Source organism: Aureobasidium melanogenum (assembly GCF_000721775.1).
Source record: "Aureobasidium melanogenum CBS 110374 unplaced genomic scaffold scaffold_4, whole genome shotgun sequence".
Classification (NCBI taxonomy): Eukaryota; Fungi; Ascomycota; class Dothideomycetes; order Dothideales; family Saccotheciaceae; genus Aureobasidium; species Aureobasidium melanogenum.
Window position 1 is genome coordinate 582740 of NW_024470056.1, and position 20178 is coordinate 602917.

General features: G+C 51.5%; 8 protein-coding genes across 8 annotated transcripts; 3 read left to right on the plus strand and 5 right to left on the minus strand.

Moving 5' to 3' along the window:
* Positions 1-400: 400 nt before the first annotated feature.
* On the minus strand, positions 401-2370 carry M437DRAFT_42898 (Vps5-domain-containing protein; the record flags this gene model as incomplete). Its single annotated transcript, XM_041020648.1, has 3 exons — positions 401-1243; positions 1346-2292; positions 2346-2370. 3 exons carry the CDS (start codon positions 2368-2370, stop codon positions 401-403), a joined length of 1815 nt encoding a protein of 604 aa, XP_040882261.1.
* Positions 2371-3328: 958 nt separating this feature from the next.
* On the minus strand, positions 3329-4185 carry M437DRAFT_82213 (ras-domain-containing protein; the record flags this gene model as incomplete). Its single annotated transcript, XM_041027710.1, has 2 exons — positions 3329-4054; positions 4117-4185. 2 exons carry the CDS (start codon positions 4183-4185, stop codon positions 3329-3331), a joined length of 795 nt encoding a protein of 264 aa, XP_040882262.1.
* Positions 4186-4729: 544 nt separating this feature from the next.
* Positions 4730-5478, plus strand: M437DRAFT_43157 (lysine decarboxylase-like protein-like protein; the record flags this gene model as incomplete). The annotated part of the gene is made up of 2 exons (XM_041020694.1): positions 4730-4800; positions 4857-5478. 2 exons carry the CDS (start codon positions 4730-4732, stop codon positions 5476-5478), a joined length of 693 nt encoding a protein of 230 aa, XP_040882263.1.
* Positions 5479-6966: 1488 nt separating this feature from the next.
* On the minus strand, positions 6967-7521 carry M437DRAFT_42091 (uncharacterized protein; the record flags this gene model as incomplete). The annotated part of the gene is made up of 1 exon (XM_041020507.1): positions 6967-7521. The coding sequence occupies one exon, from the start codon at positions 7519-7521 to the stop codon at positions 6967-6969; it is 555 nt and encodes a 184-aa protein (XP_040882264.1).
* Positions 7522-9017: 1496 nt separating this feature from the next.
* Positions 9018-11171, plus strand: M437DRAFT_42739 (uncharacterized protein; the record flags this gene model as incomplete). The annotated part of the gene is made up of 3 exons (XM_041020625.1): positions 9018-9170; positions 9223-10514; positions 10565-11171. The coding sequence occupies 3 exons, from the start codon at positions 9018-9020 to the stop codon at positions 11169-11171; spliced, it is 2052 nt and encodes a 683-aa protein (XP_040882265.1).
* Positions 11172-11767: 596 nt separating this feature from the next.
* On the minus strand, positions 11768-12032 carry M437DRAFT_15764 (uncharacterized protein; the record flags this gene model as incomplete). Its single annotated transcript, XM_041018827.1, has 2 exons — positions 11768-11877; positions 11939-12032. Coding segments are annotated over 2 exons (204 nt in total), but the record flags the coding sequence as incomplete, so codon positions are not given.
* A 512-nt stretch (positions 12033-12544) lies between these two features.
* On the plus strand, positions 12545-13123 carry M437DRAFT_73181 (uncharacterized protein; the record flags this gene model as incomplete). Its single annotated transcript, XM_041025983.1, has 1 exon — positions 12545-13123. The coding sequence occupies one exon, from the start codon at positions 12545-12547 to the stop codon at positions 13121-13123; it is 579 nt and encodes a 192-aa protein (XP_040882267.1).
* A 955-nt stretch (positions 13124-14078) lies between these two features.
* Positions 14079-15591, minus strand: M437DRAFT_42283 (uncharacterized protein; the record flags this gene model as incomplete). Its single annotated transcript, XM_041020539.1, has 2 exons — positions 14079-15333; positions 15392-15591. 2 exons carry the CDS (start codon positions 15589-15591, stop codon positions 14079-14081), a joined length of 1455 nt encoding a protein of 484 aa, XP_040882268.1.
* Between the last annotated feature and the right edge of the window lie 4587 nt (positions 15592-20178).

A 20178-nucleotide genomic window follows, 5' to 3' on the forward strand; every position in this document is an offset into this window, starting at 1 on the left:
CGATGTCGTTTGGCTTTTAAGACACGGAAGATACTCATGCTTCTCGATGACCTCTTACGAAGCCGAAGGGAGATTCAACGACAACGACCATGCAATGACTTCAGACACACCAAACTGATTAGATATACATTTAATGACCCAATTAGAGCTTCTGCCACAGTAACCACACCCGCAGTACACGTCTTCGACCCTGTCATGCCTCTGAGAAGAGGTAGGTTGATAGTGTCAGGGTGTCCCGCACACCGATAATAAATGAGCATCTCACAATCTTCGAGTGTATTACATGGACGTCTTCGCGAAATCACTCGTTGAAAGCATAGCTCGGAAACGACGAACATCGGAAATGAGGGGCTGAATGCATAGTACATATCTCTTTTGCTACATGATATCCTGAACATGTCTATGCTTCGCTCTCGACTTCTGCGGCTGGTGGTGCAAGGTCAGAGGGCTGTTCCTCAGTATTGCTCGTCTCGCTGGTAGCTCCAGCTGCAGGTGCATCTCCACCATCCGTCGCATCTCTCTGCGAAGATTCCTGGTCTGTGTTGCGCTCGCTGGCGTTGACGCCGGCGGCAAAGTATGGTGCCGACTCGTCGTCATCGGCGTCTAATTGTAGCAGGTATGTTTCCCAGAGCTCAATGAGTTCCTTTTGCGCCTCGATTGCAGACTCAAGGAAGGTCTCGACACCACTCTTAAAGTCGTCAACCTTCTCGCGCTCGAAGCGATCCAATTCGCTGCGCATCAAACGACCCATGTCCTCGAACAGCAAACGTGCTTGGTGGACACGTCGCTCGGCATCTGCAACATCTGCTTGCATCTGAGAAAGGCGATCTTGCTGGGTGCGACCAGCTCGCAATAGCTTGTCGTGTGTGTTCTTTAGCTTTTGCAGAGCAGCCTCGGCTGTGTGCCAGTTGTGGTAGGCCTTCTGGCGTTGTTGGAAAGCCGTTTTGATACTGCCAATCAGGCGAATGTATTCGTCAATAACAATACCAAGAGTCAAAACATCCTGCTGGGCCTGACGATCGTTGAGGTCACGAATACGCATCTGTATGTCAGACAGGGCGTCCAACGGAGCAGAGAGCTCCGGCGACAGCTCGACAGAGGCAAGCTGGTGCAGTGAAGCAGAAAAGTCCTGGCAACTCTCGGCTAACGATTTGCGCTGAGCGACTACAGTGTCGGTAGATTTGAGAAGGGCCTTGAGCTGAGTCTCAAGAGCATCAAGATAGATCTTACGGTCATGGAACCACTGCGACATTATCGTGTAAGTGTGGTAATTAGGGACGACGGGTTCGGGGAGGGCGGGAGATGGAGGAAGGGCATCGATATAAGAAGAATATGCGGCACTTACGTCGTCGTGTTCGACAAACTTAGTGCTGGACCCGACCGACAGGCCAATGGCGCCCAGCATGCCGCCGCCCGACTTTGTCTCGGGCAAGCCGACGTCCTTGCGCTCCTTGTGCTTGATGTCGACGTTGAAGGCTTCGCTCTCAAGGAACAACTTGAGATCACCATCATGCTGCAGGACGGGATGAGCGGCTGACTTGTTGAGCATGCGTTCAAGGGCGGCGCGGCGGCTCTCGACAAAGTTCTGGTCGAAGCGATTCATGGCCTGCTTCTCTGGCGGTGGTGGTACCACGACTCCAGGGTTGTTGTTGTGCAGTTGATTGTACAGCCATAAGAAATCACGGTAGCGGCGTGAGACGGTAAACTCGGGGGTTCTGTAAGCCTTGCTGGTTGTCTTTGTGCGGACCTGGTAGACTGTATGCGAGCTGGTCAAGTCTCCGACCTTGTGTGGGTCGCCAACGCTGATGTCGAAGGAAGGTTTGGCAGCTTGCTCAATGCTCACGCTGGGCTGTGTCTGGCGTTTAGGAGCATCGGCGGTAGGAGCAGGTTGAACAGGGGGAGGAGCACGTCCTGAAACGGTCGAAGTGCCGTCGTCGTCGAGGGTAGTACTCTCCATCAGAGCAGTCGGCGGAGCATTGCGGGCATTCTGCTCCTTCTGTGGCGGCGCAGGACGTTCTTCAATGGGAGCAGTCTCAGCAGGTACATCGCCGAGAGGACCCAGCGGGCCTAGCGAGTCGTCGAGGGCCTCGAGAGTGGTGGATTGTGTACCGAAGCGGCGCGACGGACGTGTCTTGGACGGCGGACTCTTGACTTTGGATCGAGTGTTGTCCGAGGCGGCGGGAGTGTCTGTTTCTGTCGTCGATGGTGTCGGCTTGGACGTCGACGTGGTTGGCTCGTCTTGAGTAGCTTGGGCGGCCAGGTTGCTGTTGGAATGCGATCGTGACGGAACGTCTGCAGTACTTGACTCAGCAAGTTTCGAGCAGATTGACTAGGCTCTCACTTACCACCCCAGGGCGAATCTTCTTCCATGATTGCTACGTCTGTCTGATGTGCGTGTCCAGGTTGTTTGGCGCATGCGATGCTGCCTCGCTCCTTCCCCCACGACGTAACACGCCAAGTCTCTCCGGGGGCCGTCACCTTCCGACCACCACTACCTTACCGACTGCCGTCGTGCGTCAATCAAGCTTCATCAGCCATCGTGCTATTCCTCCACTTTCCCTTTACTTTTCCATCAACTACATCTGCGGCGCCGTCGCCTCTGACAATCTGGTGCCATACTGCCCTGCTCTGCCATTTTGCTTCAATCCAGATACCTGGCTCCATCGATCCTCGTCGGCTCTTTCAAGGCCATCAATACAAGCACAGCGGCAGCAATATGTACCGTGTATGATTCTGTCTTGCACATCCAAAACACCAATTCCAGCTAAGCTGGTTTATCTTCATTGGTCTAGTGGTCATGATTTCCGCTTGTCAAGAGTAAAATCTCGTCAAGCGCGGGAGACCAGGGTTCGATTCCCTGATGGAGAGCTTCTTTTTGTCCTGTCAGCCATCAGTTGCAGCGGCTTGTCACGCTGCTAGAGCGCTCTACGTTGGTTCCTTTTTGTCATCACTTCGCATACCTATGCCAAAAACGTTGTTCATGCAGTAAGTTGGTGCAGAAGACTGTAGGTCATATGGATCTGCTACGTCTCCGCAGCCTCCTGCTCGATGGATCAGAGTGAGAAGACGAAAAACTTCTTGCATACAAAAAGGCATAATAACATTTAGAAAAGGAGCAGGTCCATGGAGAGGCGCCATTGAGTTGGCACTCTCTGGACACGTGTCTGATCTGTAAATGGTTGTGCTCCTTGTTAGATGCGTGCGAGTCATTGAACAGAAGTGAAGTTGTATGTCAAAGAATATCCAGAGACCTTTTTGGCCATCCATGCCTTTAACGCCCGCTATGCTTAGTGGTATTGAGCCCTCAAACGCCAAAAGTACAAGAGTATCAGCAACATGCGCCCTGCTTGGCACGTTTTTGTACGGAAGCAGCATCGTTCATACCCAAATTAATGGTTCTCGCAGTGTTGGCACCAGAAGATGCACCGGGACCTTTGACGCCGGATCGCCTGTCATTCAAGTCGTATTTGCCGGCTTCAATGTTTTGGTATATCCTCTCAGCAACCTCACGGAATGCTCTCTCGACGTTCTCGCCACTTTTTGCCGAGGTCTCGACATATTGCATGACCTTGTTCTCTTTGCACCATGCCTCGGCCTCTTCCTGCGTGACTTGACGCTTGTTCTCGGAAGCGCTACCTTCGGAAACGGTCGATGCAGGAGCGAGATCGCTCTTGTTACCAACGAGGACTACGATGATATTCTCCTCTGCTATCTGGCGAAGATCATTCAACCATGCCGTGACGGAGTCGAAGGTTGCGCGGCGAGTGATGTCAAATACCAACAAAGCACCGCTAGCACCTCTGAAGTAGGATCGCGTGATTGATTTGTATGTCTCTTGACCAGCAGTGTCCCATAGTGATAGTTTCATGTGCTTCTGGATTTGCGAGTCTTGGTTGGATGGTGTTTCGGCAGGAGTGGCATCGGCGGAGGGGTTATTCACATTGAGGGCCAAGGAAGCGGGCGGACCGACAGGTACAATACGGCTGCCAAACTCGACTCCGATGGTCACATCGTGGTGAGGAGAGAAGCGTCCTTCGCACAGTCTTATGGTGAGCTGCAACGGGCGAGCCCGAGTTAGTGCTGGCCATGGGGATAAGACAATGGACGACGACGTACACTGGACTTTCCACAACCGGAATCGCCGAGCGAGACGATTTTGGCAATGTAGTCCCAACTCTGAGCCATGGTTGAGATGCGCTACAGTGTGATGGATGTGGTCAGGCCAAATCGAGAAAGCGCAAGAATCAAACATGTCGGTCGTTCCTGCGGCGGGCGACTCCGCAGATCCGGAGAAGGATTGTCCTGTGCGTCACAGTCGTCATGACCCGAATGGCCCATTTGCTGCCTTGGCCGAGTCTCTTGCACATTGCCCTCTCATCTCTCGAATCATGTTTGTATTGTATATCCCAGAGTATCACGCTCGTCCGTCAGTCTCCACCCCATCAAAGGATCGTAATTCTCTCGAGCGCTGGAGAGCATGGCCACGGTACCTTATCTCAATCACTGATGCTTTGACCGTTGAAAAGCTGGGGCCGAATGACCATGCGCCAATGATCGTAAACATGTGCTAATGTCCAATACTGTCCTGAGGGAGTCCTAGCCTCAACATCAACTTGTCGTCCACTCTCTCCTTCTTGACTCTCTTCTCTTTCTTCGTCTCTCATACATCACTCACCTACACGCGCACCCGCACTCCCTCATAAGCAGCAACATGGCCATCAACGCCAAGATGGAACCCAAGGCAGGGCAGGCAGTAACCCCCTCGTCCGCCACTTCAAACAAGCCAGTTGTCTGCGTCTTGTAGGTAGTGTCTCCTAAGGACCCCCTCGCGCCCATTCCTGACTCTCTCTGTACAGCTGTGGTGCCTCTGGAGGCAATTCCCCCGCTCACCTCGCTGCCGCCCGCGAACTGGCAAACGCTCTCCACCAAAACAACATGAAGCTGGTCTACGGCGGCGGCACCGTCGGCATCATGGGCGAAGTCGCAAAGACCCTTGTCTCGTTGGCTGGTCCCGACGCTGTCCACGGTATCATCCCCGAAGCTCTCGTCAAATACGAACGCGACTACAAGGAAGGCGCTCCCCTGGACTCTGTCATCGACGAGTCAACCTTTGGTCGAACCACTGTAGTCGCAGACATGCACACGCGCAAGCAAGCCATGGCCCGTGAGGTTATCGACGGCGGCGACGGTGGCGGCTTCGTCGCTTTGAGCGGTGGTTACGGTACCATGGAAGAGCTTATGGAGGTCACAACTTGGAACCAGCTGGGCATCCACGCGCGCGGTGTTGTCATCTTCAACGTCGAGGGTTATTACGATGGCCTGCTGCAATGGGTCCGCAATGCCGTCAAGAGCGGCTTTATCGCCAACAACAACTCCAGCATCATGATTGAGGCCAAGACTGGCGAGCAATGTGTGCAAGAGCTGAAGAACTACCAGAACACTGAGGGGAGGATGAAGCTGAACTGGGACCAGAAATGAGTCTCCGGCCACTAGCATTCTCCTCTACTGCAAGGCCACCTAACCAACCCTAGGAGGCACTGTTTCAGCAAGCTCATTCAGCACAACTCTTGTCCTCGCATCGTACAACATACCGCTCATCTTCGCGCCCCCGTGAAGACGGGGCTCCGACGTCATGCAGCGTGCCCAAATACCGACTGAATGGTTACGGCGTGCTAAATGATGTCTAGGCCCGAGAGGGTCTGGAATTGCGACGTCATGAATAGATATTGAGGCGGTTTAGAAGCTACACATAGAGCGCCACGAAATATACAGCATCCCGGTACACCAAGCCAAAACGTAAAGTAACTTGAATGAACCCAGGATTGCGCCCGAAAACATTTGTCGAACCAAGTACCACGCATGCAGAGTATCATAGGTGGTGCCGCCCATACAATCACCTGAGATGAGATGCCGGGAACCATGACAGTGTGATTACTATACTGACGGACAATTATAGTCAGCCTGTCAAGCGCAATGATTAGCGCCGTTCGGAGATGCGGTCTAGTCTTCGAATGTGTTGCAACCTGTTGTAGAAGGTGAGTGATGATCCTTCATCAAAGTCGATTACTCACAATCCAACATGTTTTCCTCTCTGCAAGGCAGGCCTTCGCAACCGCTCGACGAACGAACCTCCCAGAATCCGTCTTCGCCTTTCTCCTTGGCTGGACTCGCTGGAACGTAACGAGCGGGTCTGCCGTGCATGCCATGACTCGCAGTCAATCGCATATGAACAGATGAAATTCACGGATACCAAGCTTGCGCGCGATTTAATTCCTCGAAACGAAGAAATAAAGAGGCGTTGATGTTGATCTCTGCTATATCTTCTCCTCGGCGTCGGAGTGGGCGCCGTAGGTGTCTGCTTCTCTTCGCTCGTCTGTGCTTGCCAATTTGATATGCATGTTGCTTTCGTTGGCCTGCATGCACTTCGACAGACCCGCATATGCGCATGTCTGCATGCTTCTTTGCTTATCATCGATCTCTGGAACAGCATGAGATTCGTCGAGACCAAAGAGGGGTTCGCATGAGAGAATGGCATAGGTGAGTCTAGAATTACCCATTCCTGCAGCTAGAGTACTGCGAGCCAACACACATACATACAGCAGGGAAAAGTTCGCGACGACGATTCCATAAAAAGGAAACTTCACGGAGGGGAGATATTCTGTTACGTTTACCAAAGTAATGAGTGTTCGTTCATAAGCTAACGCAGATCAATGCGCAGGTAGGATTAGGCGATGTACTGCGAATAGACCATGGTATTCTGCCAACTCACAAACAATGGCATGCTGAGCCGTTGACCACTATCCCCAATACGACACAAAAGTCCCTGTAGTTAATCATTACGTGGTGTCGCAACCTCAATACGGGCACTTCATCTTCACCCCACCAATCATAGATCTGTGATGAGCTTGCGAAGGCGAAGTTGCAGCTCCTAAGCACGTCTTAACCATGTCTTCGGGTCTCGAGCATCTATTGGGACATCAACATGGACGCGGCTTTCTCCATGATTGCCTCCGAGTATGAAGAGCACACGACCACATTGTCGTACCCACTAGTGTTTGTTGGCGATGCAGAGCAAGGGCTGATGTAGACACCGGATAGCGGCACTTGCGACCCGCCACGAACATTGTGCAGTATGTTCTCTGCTTGGGTGGCGAACTTGGCTTGACAAGGCATGTTGTTGTTCGTTTTGGTGTCAATCAATAGTGCTGGGTCGCAATTGACAACGACAACAGCTCCCGCTTTTCGTATCCACGCAACATGAAGGTCTGTTAGACCGACTTTTGCAACAAATGGCACATGTCGAATTCGAGAGTGCCACTTGCTGAGAGAACGGCCAAAGCATTCGAAAGGATCTTCTTGACTATCAGTCGAAGGTATTGCTGGTGTGAACAGAACGATGAATCGATCTGTAGGAAGGGTGTTGAGTGTATGCAGGCTGGATGAAGAAGATTGCATGAAGCGGACGCTCGAAGGATGGATCTCGACAGTTGTACACGTCGATGTTGGTTTGATGTCAGTCATGGTTGCGACTGAAATCGGTACTTTGATGATGACAAGTCAGGGTCATTGAGGCTTGGAGAGTATCCAACGTTATCTCATCAAGACGAGATAGAGTTTCGATTTTGAGAAGTACAATGATATCGCGAAGAGCACAGAGAGGATGACAAGAGGAGGTTTCGAAGGACTTACTTATAAGCTAGAATTTGGGCAAAGTCTCGACATCATCTACATGCTCGCCTAGTAGCATAACGGCTCGTAGTATTGCTAGGCCGGCTGGGAAACTCTGCTCGGGCAACGATTCATGCGTCGAATGCACTGTGAACAGACAGCCTACATCGCTCGCTTGTTGGCTTTGGTAGGTGACATCTGGCAAGTGTGGCTGAGATGAGATGATGGTCGGTCGACCATGCTTCGCTGCAGGCCAGGGAGCAAGCAGGAGCAGAGATCCCGGGCCTCGCAAATGAAACGCAGGATTACGATCATGTCTATGTCAAGTTAAGTTAGAGAATTACTCCACGTAGAAATATACCTAATGCTCTAGCTGCTCGGAAGGAATGGTCTGATCCCACTCGTTAGACGCATGGGGCCAAAAGTACATGTAAGTTAGCGAGTGTATTTTTCAACATGTCACAAAATGGGAACGAAATCGGACGCTATGCTGCCAGAGTCGATCCGTTATGCCGATGGCCAGACAAGCAAGCCATGGCACCAGGAGTAATCGTGATGCATGTACGATGACGAGCTCTGCGCCTCTGGAAATATTTGTGGTCAGACGCGTCTATAACATTCGACACGACATATGCACATGGTAGGCCGGGTCCGACTCCGACAAAGCAACGGATGCACCAATGGTTGGCGGAGTTCAAGGCCGGTGAGAGAGCTACAGTACGGCTAGTACAATTCATGTTGTACGATATGGTCGATCCCTTAAATCACTTACGTTGCTGCGAGAGGACGGGTCTATCCAAGTGCGGCCACAGCCGCTACATGCACAGTGGGTTGAAACGTTGAAGGTGCCTGATTATGTGCAACGAATCAGCCGGTCTGGGTGAGAGTCTGCAAGCAGCGATATTGATGTCTTGCAGGGGGTCGGAGCTTTGTGGCTTGAGCCTGGCGCTGGCAGTCCGAGAGGCGAACTATTGGCTGTGGGAAACATAGTCCTATGAAGCTGGATGGGAAGGATGATGCTTTGCCGCGTTGGGCGCAAGTAGGACGGCCTTTTGGCGTTGCCAACACTATACGGCTGTGTCAGCAACAGCGATTAACGAAATCTCGAGCATCCATCGACCCGACGACTGTCATCAGCAGAGCAGGCCAGACGACCTGTCACTGTGGTCTAATTGCGAGCGAGACATCCGAAGACGACCTGCTCAATCAGTACTCAGGCTTTCCATTCGCTCACCGGCACACTGCCGCCAAAGCCATATCACCTGCTCCGAATTCATTCGCCAGCTCGGCGCTTAAATCGATCTTCATTTCTTTGGTTCATGGCGCGCCATGTCACTTAATTGACCAACATGTCGCAAGGTAGACCTTTCAAAGAGGTCAGCCTCGCTGTCACAGGGGCGCAATTCTTCAAAGATCGGTTCCCGCACAACAGGAGGCGTGATGACAAAGTGCCAGCATGCTCCGAGCTATCATCGGGATCATTCAAGGTCCCATGCAACGCGGTGCGTAATATGACCAGGATGCGACAAGACTTATCGCTCATGAATCGACCAGACCGGTCTTTCTCATGTCTACAACCTCTATTTTGTTGCCTATGTTGACAACATCTATGTCTATGAGCCACAATTTCCATCTCAGAGGATTGAGCAGGAACCACTCCTGATAATACACACAGACCCAAAGTCAAAAACTCCCGAAGAGCAAAGACTTTACGGACACTACGCAGGTTACGGCACTCGCGCCATCAACAAACTACTGGTGCAGCCACTAGGTAGCGAGGAAGTGGTTGCTGTTGTTCGAGATGATGGCGACGTTGAAGCGTACTACACGCGGCACATATATAGCGCTATCGAGAAGCGAGCCTATTATGATAGCACTCTCGACGTCTTGTCTACCGACATCAAGCCATTCTTTCACAGAAGTGTGGGATTAAGTGCTTGGGGATTGGCTATACACAGTACGGCCCGCATGATTGCTGTGAGCGCCAACACACATGCCACCACAGTCTTCACCTTTGCTCTTACCGATGGTGCTCCAGATGACGACGATGAAGTTCCTGACGAAGACGAGGTCTATTATTACGGCATGAGCGGAGTGATCCCACCGAATGATAGACGTCGAAATGATGTGCGTATATTGGCTCATTCGGGGGGAACACACAACTTGCCGGATATCTGCTTTTGCAATACTGGACACGATCCTGCTGGTAGATGGCTTTTGACAGCGGATCTTCTTGGACAAGTCGCCGCGTGGGATGTACACAGCCTACAGTTGAACCAACTCGTCAACACCGCTCTCAGCCCTCCTATTTTTCAGGTACCCAGAGATAGGTTCGACGATCGCAATGGAGTCTGGGGTCTGTTGTTCCTCGATCCACTTGCTTTCCGGACTACGACCACGATCGAGGAAGCGTTGGGTGTCCTTGCCAATCACGCTGGTTTGGATCTAGAGAATGAAAAAGACAATGCTATTTGGGATCTAGGAAAGACGGTGGACTGTATCCATCACGTCCGTCGTCCTTTTAAAGATGTGGGACGTCCAGTCGAAGTGAGGAACGGCAATTTTGCCCATCCTCTAGAGCTACCGCGACATAGGAACCATGCGTTCTCGAGTAGACATTCCGTCGGACGGACCAACGCGGATGCCGACAGAAATAGTGAGGAAGAGGAGCAAGAAGAAGCAGAGGAAGGGCAAGAAGAGCAAGGACAAGAAACAGAGGAGAGCGATGAGATGGACGACCCGTGGGATAGCGACGACAGTTACGAGAACGGCTACGATTCTGCTGAGGACACCCATGTTGCTTTCACCAGGCGAGATGGAACCATCTGTCAGATCGAAAAACCAAAGTAAGTCTGCCTTCAACCTTTGGCAATTGGTTGCTTATCCTGTTTTGTAGGCCCGCAGCTCGATTCAGACGTGGTGACAGTATGTGTGGCGATCTTCCATGTCCTATACTACAGCTCTCGTTCAAGGACATCTACCTCTACCAACCAGCACCGAGCGGCAAGGCCTGGGACCACTTGCCTATGCCATCTACAAGACGTGTATTCCAGCAACAAGTACCTGTTCCCTTCGAGACCGGATCCGGCAAATTCGGCCGCATCAACATGTATGCACAAATCCCGAGTCTAGGAGTTGTGGTCATTGCGACACAAAAGGGTCGCGTTGCGATTTTGTCTCTTACACAGACCGTTACTCGCATGCTCGACTATGAAAAGGTTGAAATCAACCAAGCATCGCTCGACAAAGCACGAATAGAAAAACGCATTTATGGATATCGGGTAGATCACATTCTACCTCTGCCGAGCCAGGAAGAAGCTGGGCATCGACCCAAAGCCGGAATTCATGGCATCGCCGTGGGGCCTGTGCAGGGAACCGAGCATGTTGAAGATAGCCTCAAAAGATGGCGTCTACTGGTTCATTACCAAGACCTGTCTATTTTGGCATATGAGATTGGAAAACCAACAAGAAATCAATTCGACTTGGACTTGATGGCCATCTAAATAGTCATCATAGACGACGGTATTTCTCAAAACCTACAGTCTCATCGAAAGACAGGCTCGGAAGAGGTCTTGATATCGCAGTTCTCTCCCAGCCAGGAGTCCAAGATTTCAGACCACCAAATTATTGAAAGAAGCCAGCCACAACTACTTGTATATCTATGTCCAAAACATCAAGTAGACTGACATGCGCACGTTGAGCTCAGCCCCTTTCTGCATCGGGCTTGTAACGCTATCATGTTCTCTTCACGCCGTGCACGATTGTCCAGTCCGAGTTTTCCTTCTATTCATGTATTACGAGAGGACGAGCGTGTATATAAGGTGGACAAGACAGGATGTGATCGTTAGACTCCGTTATCCTTGCCAGAATGTAAACCTAAGGACGGACTCGCGTGTTTTTTTCAAAGCACCCGTCTAGTAGTGTCGTTAATTAAAAAGCCGTATTCGAAGAAAGCCCAAAAAGCTTGGGGAGACGCAGCTGGCGCAGATATAAGGCGTGATGGCGTTTAAGCACTACCAACAGCTTCGGCAACAGTAGTCGGTGTCAAGATATCGGCCGTGGTGCCCAAGACGCCAGTTGTCGTGCCATTCTTCAGCAGATCGCCCGAGACGTAGTAATAAGCGCAATGGGCAATGATGCTGACATGACGGGGCAGATACAGTGCAACGGCGATCGAGACCATGGCGAGGAAGAGGAAGAGGATGGAGTCTAGAATTGGGATCCGATTAACAATGGTCTGTCGTCGGCACAGAGCAGAAGCTGAACTCACTGAAGATGAACTTCTCAGTAGGGGTCAACATGTAGAGCGAGAAAGTGACTTCATATTGATAGCGCTTGCGTTGGAACCAGCGCAACAGTGAGGAAGGGTATAGAGCGAGGGCGAAGAGGAAGATGACAGCGGCGCCAACAAAGACAGTGGGGAGACTGATGGGTGCGGACAACATGATGGTGCTTGTTGAATGAATTGAGAGTCGGTGAACGTGGAAGCGAACATGCAATCGTGGTCGAGTACGCTGTGTTTATTCGATGATTCGCAGGGCTGCCGGGAACACAGGCGGCAGACTTGGGCGCAATTGGTGTCGGAGTAGAGGCAAGAAGTCGCGACTGACCAACGACGAGGACGGAAGACGACAAGGGCAAAAAAGGGCGCAAAAAGTGCAGGGTGAGCAAAAGTACCGAGATGAAAGATGCAGTTGTTTGGTTTGGACCCTTTGACTTCAGGAGAAGCGCCGGTCCGGGACTCGACATCCGAGCCCCGGCCCCGCCCAGCCCACCGCCGCTCATTCGCGCTTGCCATGACGTCCGTCTGTTGGTCGTTCTTTCCTCAAATTTAGAGTAGCCACTTCTAGCAGAAGCCATCACTCTTCAGAGTCCAATGCTACTGCTACGTCGCCTGTTCGGCTCAACGAGGCCTGTACGATTCACTCGCCCATCTACACCACGTGCCTTCTTCACCACAACCACAACTACGCTTTCTCAAAAGCCACTTCCACCACGACCCACCATCCTCGAGACCGACATCACCGAAGCTTTCCTCAAAGGCACCGGTCCCGGTGGCCAAAAGATCAACAAAACTTCTTCGGCAGTACAGCTGAAACACCTGCCCACTGGCCTCGTCATAAAATGCCAGGAGACCCGCTCGAGGACTCAGAATCGCAAGATTGCACGCCGCATACTGGCCGAGAGGGTCGAGCTTTTGCTCGTCGGACATCAGAGTCGCGCTGCTCTGAAAGCTGAGAGAGAAAAGAAGAAAAAGGCAAGCAAGAACAAAAAGGCCAGGAGAAAGTATCGCAAGCTCGACCATGGTAGCGAGGTCGAAATCGAAGACGCCGAAACCAATCATGACCAGCACCATGCGGATGCCGACCATGAGACATGCGACATCGAAGAAGCCAACACAGACAGCCTACGAACCCCCGCTCCAGACGCCGCAGAGTCGCACCAAAAGCCTTGAGAAGGACACCTGCCCAGTCTTGTGCTAATTCCCGGTACTCTGACAGGAAAGCCCATTCACTGCCATTTCCGGCCCCCTCAGGCCATGTCATCGTCTCCCCCAACCACCTGGGGAAGCACGTCCTTACTCTAAAGCAATAGAAGTCGTGCAGACTGCAGGGGTAGTGCTTGATCCTTATGGGTCCCAGGCGATCCTGGAAACCAAATGGAACAAGCCTGGAACAAGCCTCAAGGAGATTTAAGCACCAGCTCTCTCTTCAGGCCGTATGCTACATGCCATGGCGTTTCCACATTACCAGAATTGCTGACGTGCATTTGTGACATATCTTGCATGCACGCCGAAACATGGTCTCGGGTTGCGTTGAAATCCATGACGATTGACCCATATTTGGCATATTCCGTAACACTTTGGGGGCTGGATCTTCCATTTATAGACATTCTTCACCTTGTGCCACCAAAACCAAGGAGGTCGAGAGATCGTCGAAGATGACGAAGAGAATGTTGGTTGATAAAGATGGAGCATTAGTATTAGACGGTAAGGATGTTGATGCATCTGGCCGTCTGGCTTCGGCTCGTGAAAGAACAAAAGATGTAAAAAGGACATTCCACCAGTTTGAAATGTAAGAAAGAAGCGAAGAGGATATAGTGAGGGAACAGACAAAACATCAAAATCGAGGTCGTCATGAAATCGGACCATTGCAAGACAGACGCAACAGAAAACCGCGAACCAAAGCCACTCCAGAAACCTTTCCCTAATCACAGTACGAAAGGAAAGACATGTATACTTCCATCTTTTCCGCCTTCAACTCCTCTACCCATGAAAATTCCGTGCATGTTAGAAATAAATGATCCAGCCGTCAAAAATGATGATATAAATGGCGTGCACAAATGTCGATGATATGCAAATAGAAACTTTGAAATGCCTTTGCCCACGTAGTCGTCACCCACAATCGTAATCATGAATGGAACAGGTCCCACGCGCGCGAGCACAAGCGTAGGAATTCATCTCTCTTTTCTTGATTGCTCATGCCCGAACGCCAATCGGCGCTGGCATCAGGATGATATGTGGCTCGTTTGGCTTCTTGTTGTCCCAGCGGACTGCCGTGTTCGCGCTCATATTCGTCGCGAGGGCGTCTTCTGCCAGCCATCTGAGATTGGCTGTGCTCTGACCTAAGGGCGTCTACCCTTGCGGCTCCCGAGGCGTGAGGCGATTGGCGCTGTTGGGGTGGAGGATACGGTTGCGGGTGACCGGGATGTTGAGCTTGCTGACTCGAAGGCATGGGCGACGGAGGCGTGGGAGGTTGTGCGCCACCATAGTGGACGATTTTAGGCAGCAGATCTTCACGCCCACGAGACATTTCTTGTACGGCTTCTTCTGCGCTCTTGAACTCTCTACCGCGTCCTGTGAGCGGTCCCTGGCTGTGCTGGTGTTGCTCCCGGTGCGGCTGCTGTTGTTGTTGCTGCTGATGCTGCTGTTGCTGCTGCATCATACCCGGACTCTGAAGAGGGGGAGGACCGATGCTGGGGGAGTGACCAGTCGCGAACATGGCGGTTGGCGGGCGAGCTGAAGGAGGAGCTTGAAGGCTATCGTGAGCGAAAACGTCCGAGATTGGAGGGAGACGGTTGGCTGTCTGTGTGGCAGGAACATGGTGAATATGGCTCGTCTGGCTAAGACCACTAGGCTGGTGAGCATGTGGGCGCAAGCCTGTGAAAGAATGGTGCAATGGAGCGGACTGGATGACACGCTCGTTTGAAAAGGTGGCAGCCGAGGGAGCGGTAATTGACAAGCCGGGTGGAGGACCCTTTCTACGCGATGTTGAGGGTGTCCTTTGAGGCACGCCAAATTGTGCTGATTCGGCACCAGGGCCCGCGCCAGTAGCATCAACTGGAGGCTTCACGCCCTTCTGGCGCGCTTCTATAATCTGGCGTTGTTGCTCCCTCACGTCTAGACTGCGTTGGAGCTGCGAGCGCATGGTTGGGTCTTGGGTCTGGAAGCCTGGCGACAGGCATGCAACTCCGAGGTCGTGAATAGCGAGCCCTGCCGAGTCTCTGGCTGTCAAAGGTGCCGGCCGGGCAGTCTGGGGGCCACGACCAGTCGCTCCGTGAACCGACAGGTCGAGTCGTCTCGGTCGAGGTTTTGCTGAGGGGTTGGGCGACGTTGGTGGCTCCTTCTTGATCTTTGTAACGGATCGCAATCCAGCAGCGCGAGCACTGTCGATATAGATGAGCACACAGATTCAGGGTCAGAGTCAGAGAGGAGCAGGCATACCTTTTGGGAGAGACGTTGTCCTCAACACTGTGCCTAGGAGCAGATCTGGGAGAGTGCTCGGTTGAAGCAGGCGCGTTAGTACCTGGAGGAGTGGTTCTGGTCGCCATTGGTGGAGCAGAGGCAGCGAGATGGGCAAGGCTGGAAAGACCTTGGTCTCGGGGAACAGCGTGAGCAGCAGGAGCGGCAACAATGGTCGTCATGGTGCCGAGCAGAGGAAGCGGCGACGACGATGATGTTGATAATAATGTCAATTGACGGGCAGCTGCAGGGTCAGAAGAGGATCACGACCAGTGGACTCGAGGGCACACACTATTGACGGAAGAGATGCGGCGATCGGCAGTCAGCGTTTCCCTTGCAAGCGCTGGTTATCGGACAGGCGGCTAGGATACGAGTATTGGCACAATTGCTGGGAAGAGCGAGTCGAGCTTTGGGGGAACGAGAAGCAAGCCCGGCGGGAATGAGGTGGGCGCAACGATGGATACCTAGGCAGTTGCAACAAGAGACAAAAAGACGCCGGGAAAAATCGGTCAGTCTGGGTCAATTCAAAAGGGTTGACAGCCACGCGCGAGGGGCACGGCGGACGACGTCTGCTAAATCTACGTTGAAGAAAGAGGGCAAGCGAGACGGCCTCTGTACGATTTAACCTGTGACAACCAGTGCTTTAACCTGTGACAAAAGCAGACTTAGCTTCCCCCCAAACCCAGCTGTTCCCCATATCCCTTACCCTAAAGGGAACCCCTGTGAACCAAAAAGAGCATCATCATGGCATTGCCTCGAGAGCTTGGCGCCCGTTTCACTCTTGTCCGCGGAACGTCTGCCATCGAGCAAAAGGACATACATCCCTCGATGACTTGAAAATCCACAACTCTCGTCTTCAAACACGTACCGCTTCACCATTCGATGACCGCCGCTCACCGTCTCACGACCGCGCAACATCTTGCAATGCGTGTCTCAACCAATGGCAATCTTGCAACATGCGCTGCTGCAGGCGCACGCCCCCTGCAAGGTGAAGTGAAACAATCCGGCTAGCGGGAGATCCCAGCGTTGTGCGCCCGGAAGTCTGGATCTGAGCTAACTCTGTTCTGTTGACTCTCCTTTTTTCTCCTTGGTCAGTGATGTGCGTTTGGGGCCCTGTGGACTTGACCAGAGGATTGGTTCTATATGACCAACTCTTCATCTTCACCAAAATAGTGCTGTAGTTCGTTCGATATGCGGCTCCCACGCTATTATCATCACAAGATAACAACGATGCAATTAGGGCGGCCTGCACCCTGATGATTGGAACGTATTTGTCGAAACGTCACGATGCTGTGGTTTTATTGCTCAGGCACCCATTTTGCCTATCATCTTTCGCTTTCCAGTTAGCACAAGGTCGTTCATACGAGGTCGATTTTGTGTTTGCTTTGCAGATTATCGCAGCATCTCGTTGAAAATCGGGCCGCCGGCTCTGTTCAAGAGGTGCTTATTCAGGTTTTGTTCTCCTCGTCGGCATGACTTGTCTTGGACATGATTCGCACCCCAACCTCCCAAACGTTCTTCAAACGTTCTTCGCTGTGTTGTACTTACATCGACGCGACCAAACCGGTTTTCATCACCTGCAGCACCCATCGTCTAGACACGCCTGCGACGCCGCGCGTCTCACTGGCAGCCATATGCCTCCTCTGCATATCCCACCAAGCATTTTATCGGCGGGTCTGTATCCATGATTTTACATGGGTTGGGTCGCGGCTCTAGGCCTTAATTGCATCTACATTAACCACTCGATCACATGCACAGCTTTCCTGGCGTGTATTCTCTGTGCCGAGGTGCGATGTCAGAAGTTGACCACTTCCCTGCAAATTTGTTCGTTCGAAAGCAACTGTCTCGACGTCTCTGAGTAGCGCATCCTACTCGCTTGCGCCAAGAGTCTACATTCAGCAGGTGATAGGCAGACAACTGCATCTGACTCAACATTCATCCTTCCACCAACAGCAACACAAATTGATGTAGTTAATATCGTGGTTCCCGCGCGTCTCCTGTCATTCGGGTCCACCGATTCACACAGCGTAGATGACACCTGCTCATTCAATTTGTCCACACTCTGTGTACAGTACCTGGGCAGCGCCCGGCGCTTGTTGCGCACACATAGTTCCTTTGTACGTCGCTTGCGGCAATCTTGACCATCCTGGTCGCCTCTCCCGCAGCATTATCCGGCTTTCCGACAGTCGTGCGGCTCAACTTGAATGTTGGTCTGATCGACGACAGGCCGTAATCGTTTCAGCATCGTTTGACTGCTTGTATATTGTGGAGACATTATTGTCGATCCACTCACACCCTCTACAAGAAACGTGCGATAAAACACTCATTATTGCAAAGTAAATATCGAAACTACTTATCACTTACAGACATACTCACAACGTGGAGTGAAAGAACGGTCTGTCAGAAGACTCAATATTGAAGGCACGCCTCATCTCCGTGGCTTCCTGGTGTGTCACAAAAAAGTAGTAGTACAACCACCTAAGGCGTGTATCACTCATTGTTAGTATGGACCAATTCCCAAACAAGAACAATCTTGAAACCAAGATTGAGACGCTTAAGAGGGACTGGCTTGCTGATGGTGATCGATTCGCAATCCTCGCAAATTGCAATAATGTCAATCGCCCTGATTTTCATTTCCCACACAGATTGCGACTTGTCAAGAGGGCACCAATCCTTTCCCCAGCCGTTCGTCACTAATCGTGCTCGATGGCCGCTCATATCGAATGTAGCTTGTGAAATTACGAACACATCGACCTTGAATGAAGCAATCGAGATGGTAACCATCGATTTGACTTTCGGATGCCGTTGTGTGTAGCTTCTCTTACGAAACACATCACTTCATGGCTCAACATGATACATACTTGGTCCTTCTCGCCATCATACCATTGCGAGCTTTTGCCGCTGACCGAGTCACTAATAATGAGCTGCTTATCTGACACTATTGCCATACCTAATCATTCAACTCCTGTCTTGGAAGGATGTCTGAATGATGCTTTGAGGTATGCTATGTATGTGTTGAGTCAGTGACAAAGCTAAACCTCTGTTAGCCCATACTGATTTTGTACACGGCGATATTTCATGTAGCAATCTTCTCTTACGACTGTATGTTTGGATCGTTGTCGAATTTGTGCACGGAGCTCTTTACATGTTAATGGTGCAAGATATGGCTCTCTCATCACTTCGAGGACTTCTCTGTTTTAACGAGACTTTGTACTTGCATGACGACCGGTACGTCTAGGAACATGAGTGGCCTACCAGACCTTTGCGTGGTAGGCAGACGCCAAGCCTTGAGCAGCTATATCATACACAGTTGCCCTTGCGGTTTCACGTTACCTTTTGACCGATGTGTTACGTTGTGTTTGGAAAGGTCTGTATGACCAGCAGCTCCGAAATAACTGCGAAGTTTGTGGTTAGTAGAGTGTATGAATATGCGTGGTTGACTGTCAATGTTAGTCCAGAGTGATCCAGTGATCTCCAACTCGTCCCAAGGCAAGAAAATCTCAAAGCATTAAACACGCCCCTATGCATGCTGATCAATCCAGGCGAACTCATTTGGCAGAGTTCAAGGAGTGATGTGCCGCATAACCAACATAGGTGGTATGCTGATTTGTCGGGGTCACAGTTTACAAGACCTAGTCGTCTGCATATGCGCTTCTGGCCGAGGAACTGGATGATTCTGCCGCTCCATCAGCGACAGAAAGCCCGGATATGTTGGCTTTATCCACGAGCCGTTCGCAACACTCATCTGATCAGTGATGATTGGCTTGGGTCAGCTTTGCACAACCTCTTTTACGGCAGCCCCGCAGAGGATAGATACCATCAAGCGCTTGGACCCTGGACAATCTGCCCAATCTTCCCACACACAGATACTCTGAATCTGAGGCGGGTACATGTAAAGATGCCTCATCACCTAAATAGAACTCTTCAAACCCACACACCGCCTGAATCCCGGTATCGAGGCTAAGACATCACCTAGAAGCATAGTTGCACTTGGCTACGCGCACAAGACATGCGCTGCCCTGGAACAAGACTTAGAAAGACTCCCTTGTCATTTCTATCTCTTGGCGAGCCTGCGTATCACTTGTAGTTGGAGGCGAATTGAGCCGGGAACCCGTACTATGACTTGGCGACTCCGTTTGAATTACTCCCGCAGAAGGGTTCATCAGAGGCTATCTAGCCTATCTCTAAAGGTCGTCAATTCTGGATGTAGCAAGACGAGACCTCGCCTTCAATCAACTAACGCAGGAATGGCCACCTCCCACGCGATTACGTGCTTCCAGGGCTCGAGAGCGAACAGTCGAAGCTGATCCTCCGCCAAATGCGACTGCTCGCCCCAGACGTACTATATTCTCTCAGGACGATTATCTGAGGGCGCGCATGTGTGGGTCATGTTGGATTCCGGCTGCGAAATACCACGCTCCGTCGACCGTTCTGGTTCAGCAGATCTTTCGTATCGGTCAGTGGAGATGACCACTGTAGCGAATCACAATCAGACCCGCTATCAATGTGCGCTGTTGTCCTACTCTGGAGTGCACTGAGATAGAGTACATCGGCAGTCGGCAAGTTCTCACAAGTAACCCACGGATGCGACATGCTGCACAAATGGCACCAGCCATATACGTCAAGCTATTACGGCGTCCACACACTTCTTCTGTTGCAGCTCTCAATGCTTCTTTTCACGTCGCTTGGCTTATCAGTACAGCCAGAAAAGCCAATCACAAGTCAATTCTCCTAGCAAATTTATAGATTGTCTCATTGACCTTCCAATT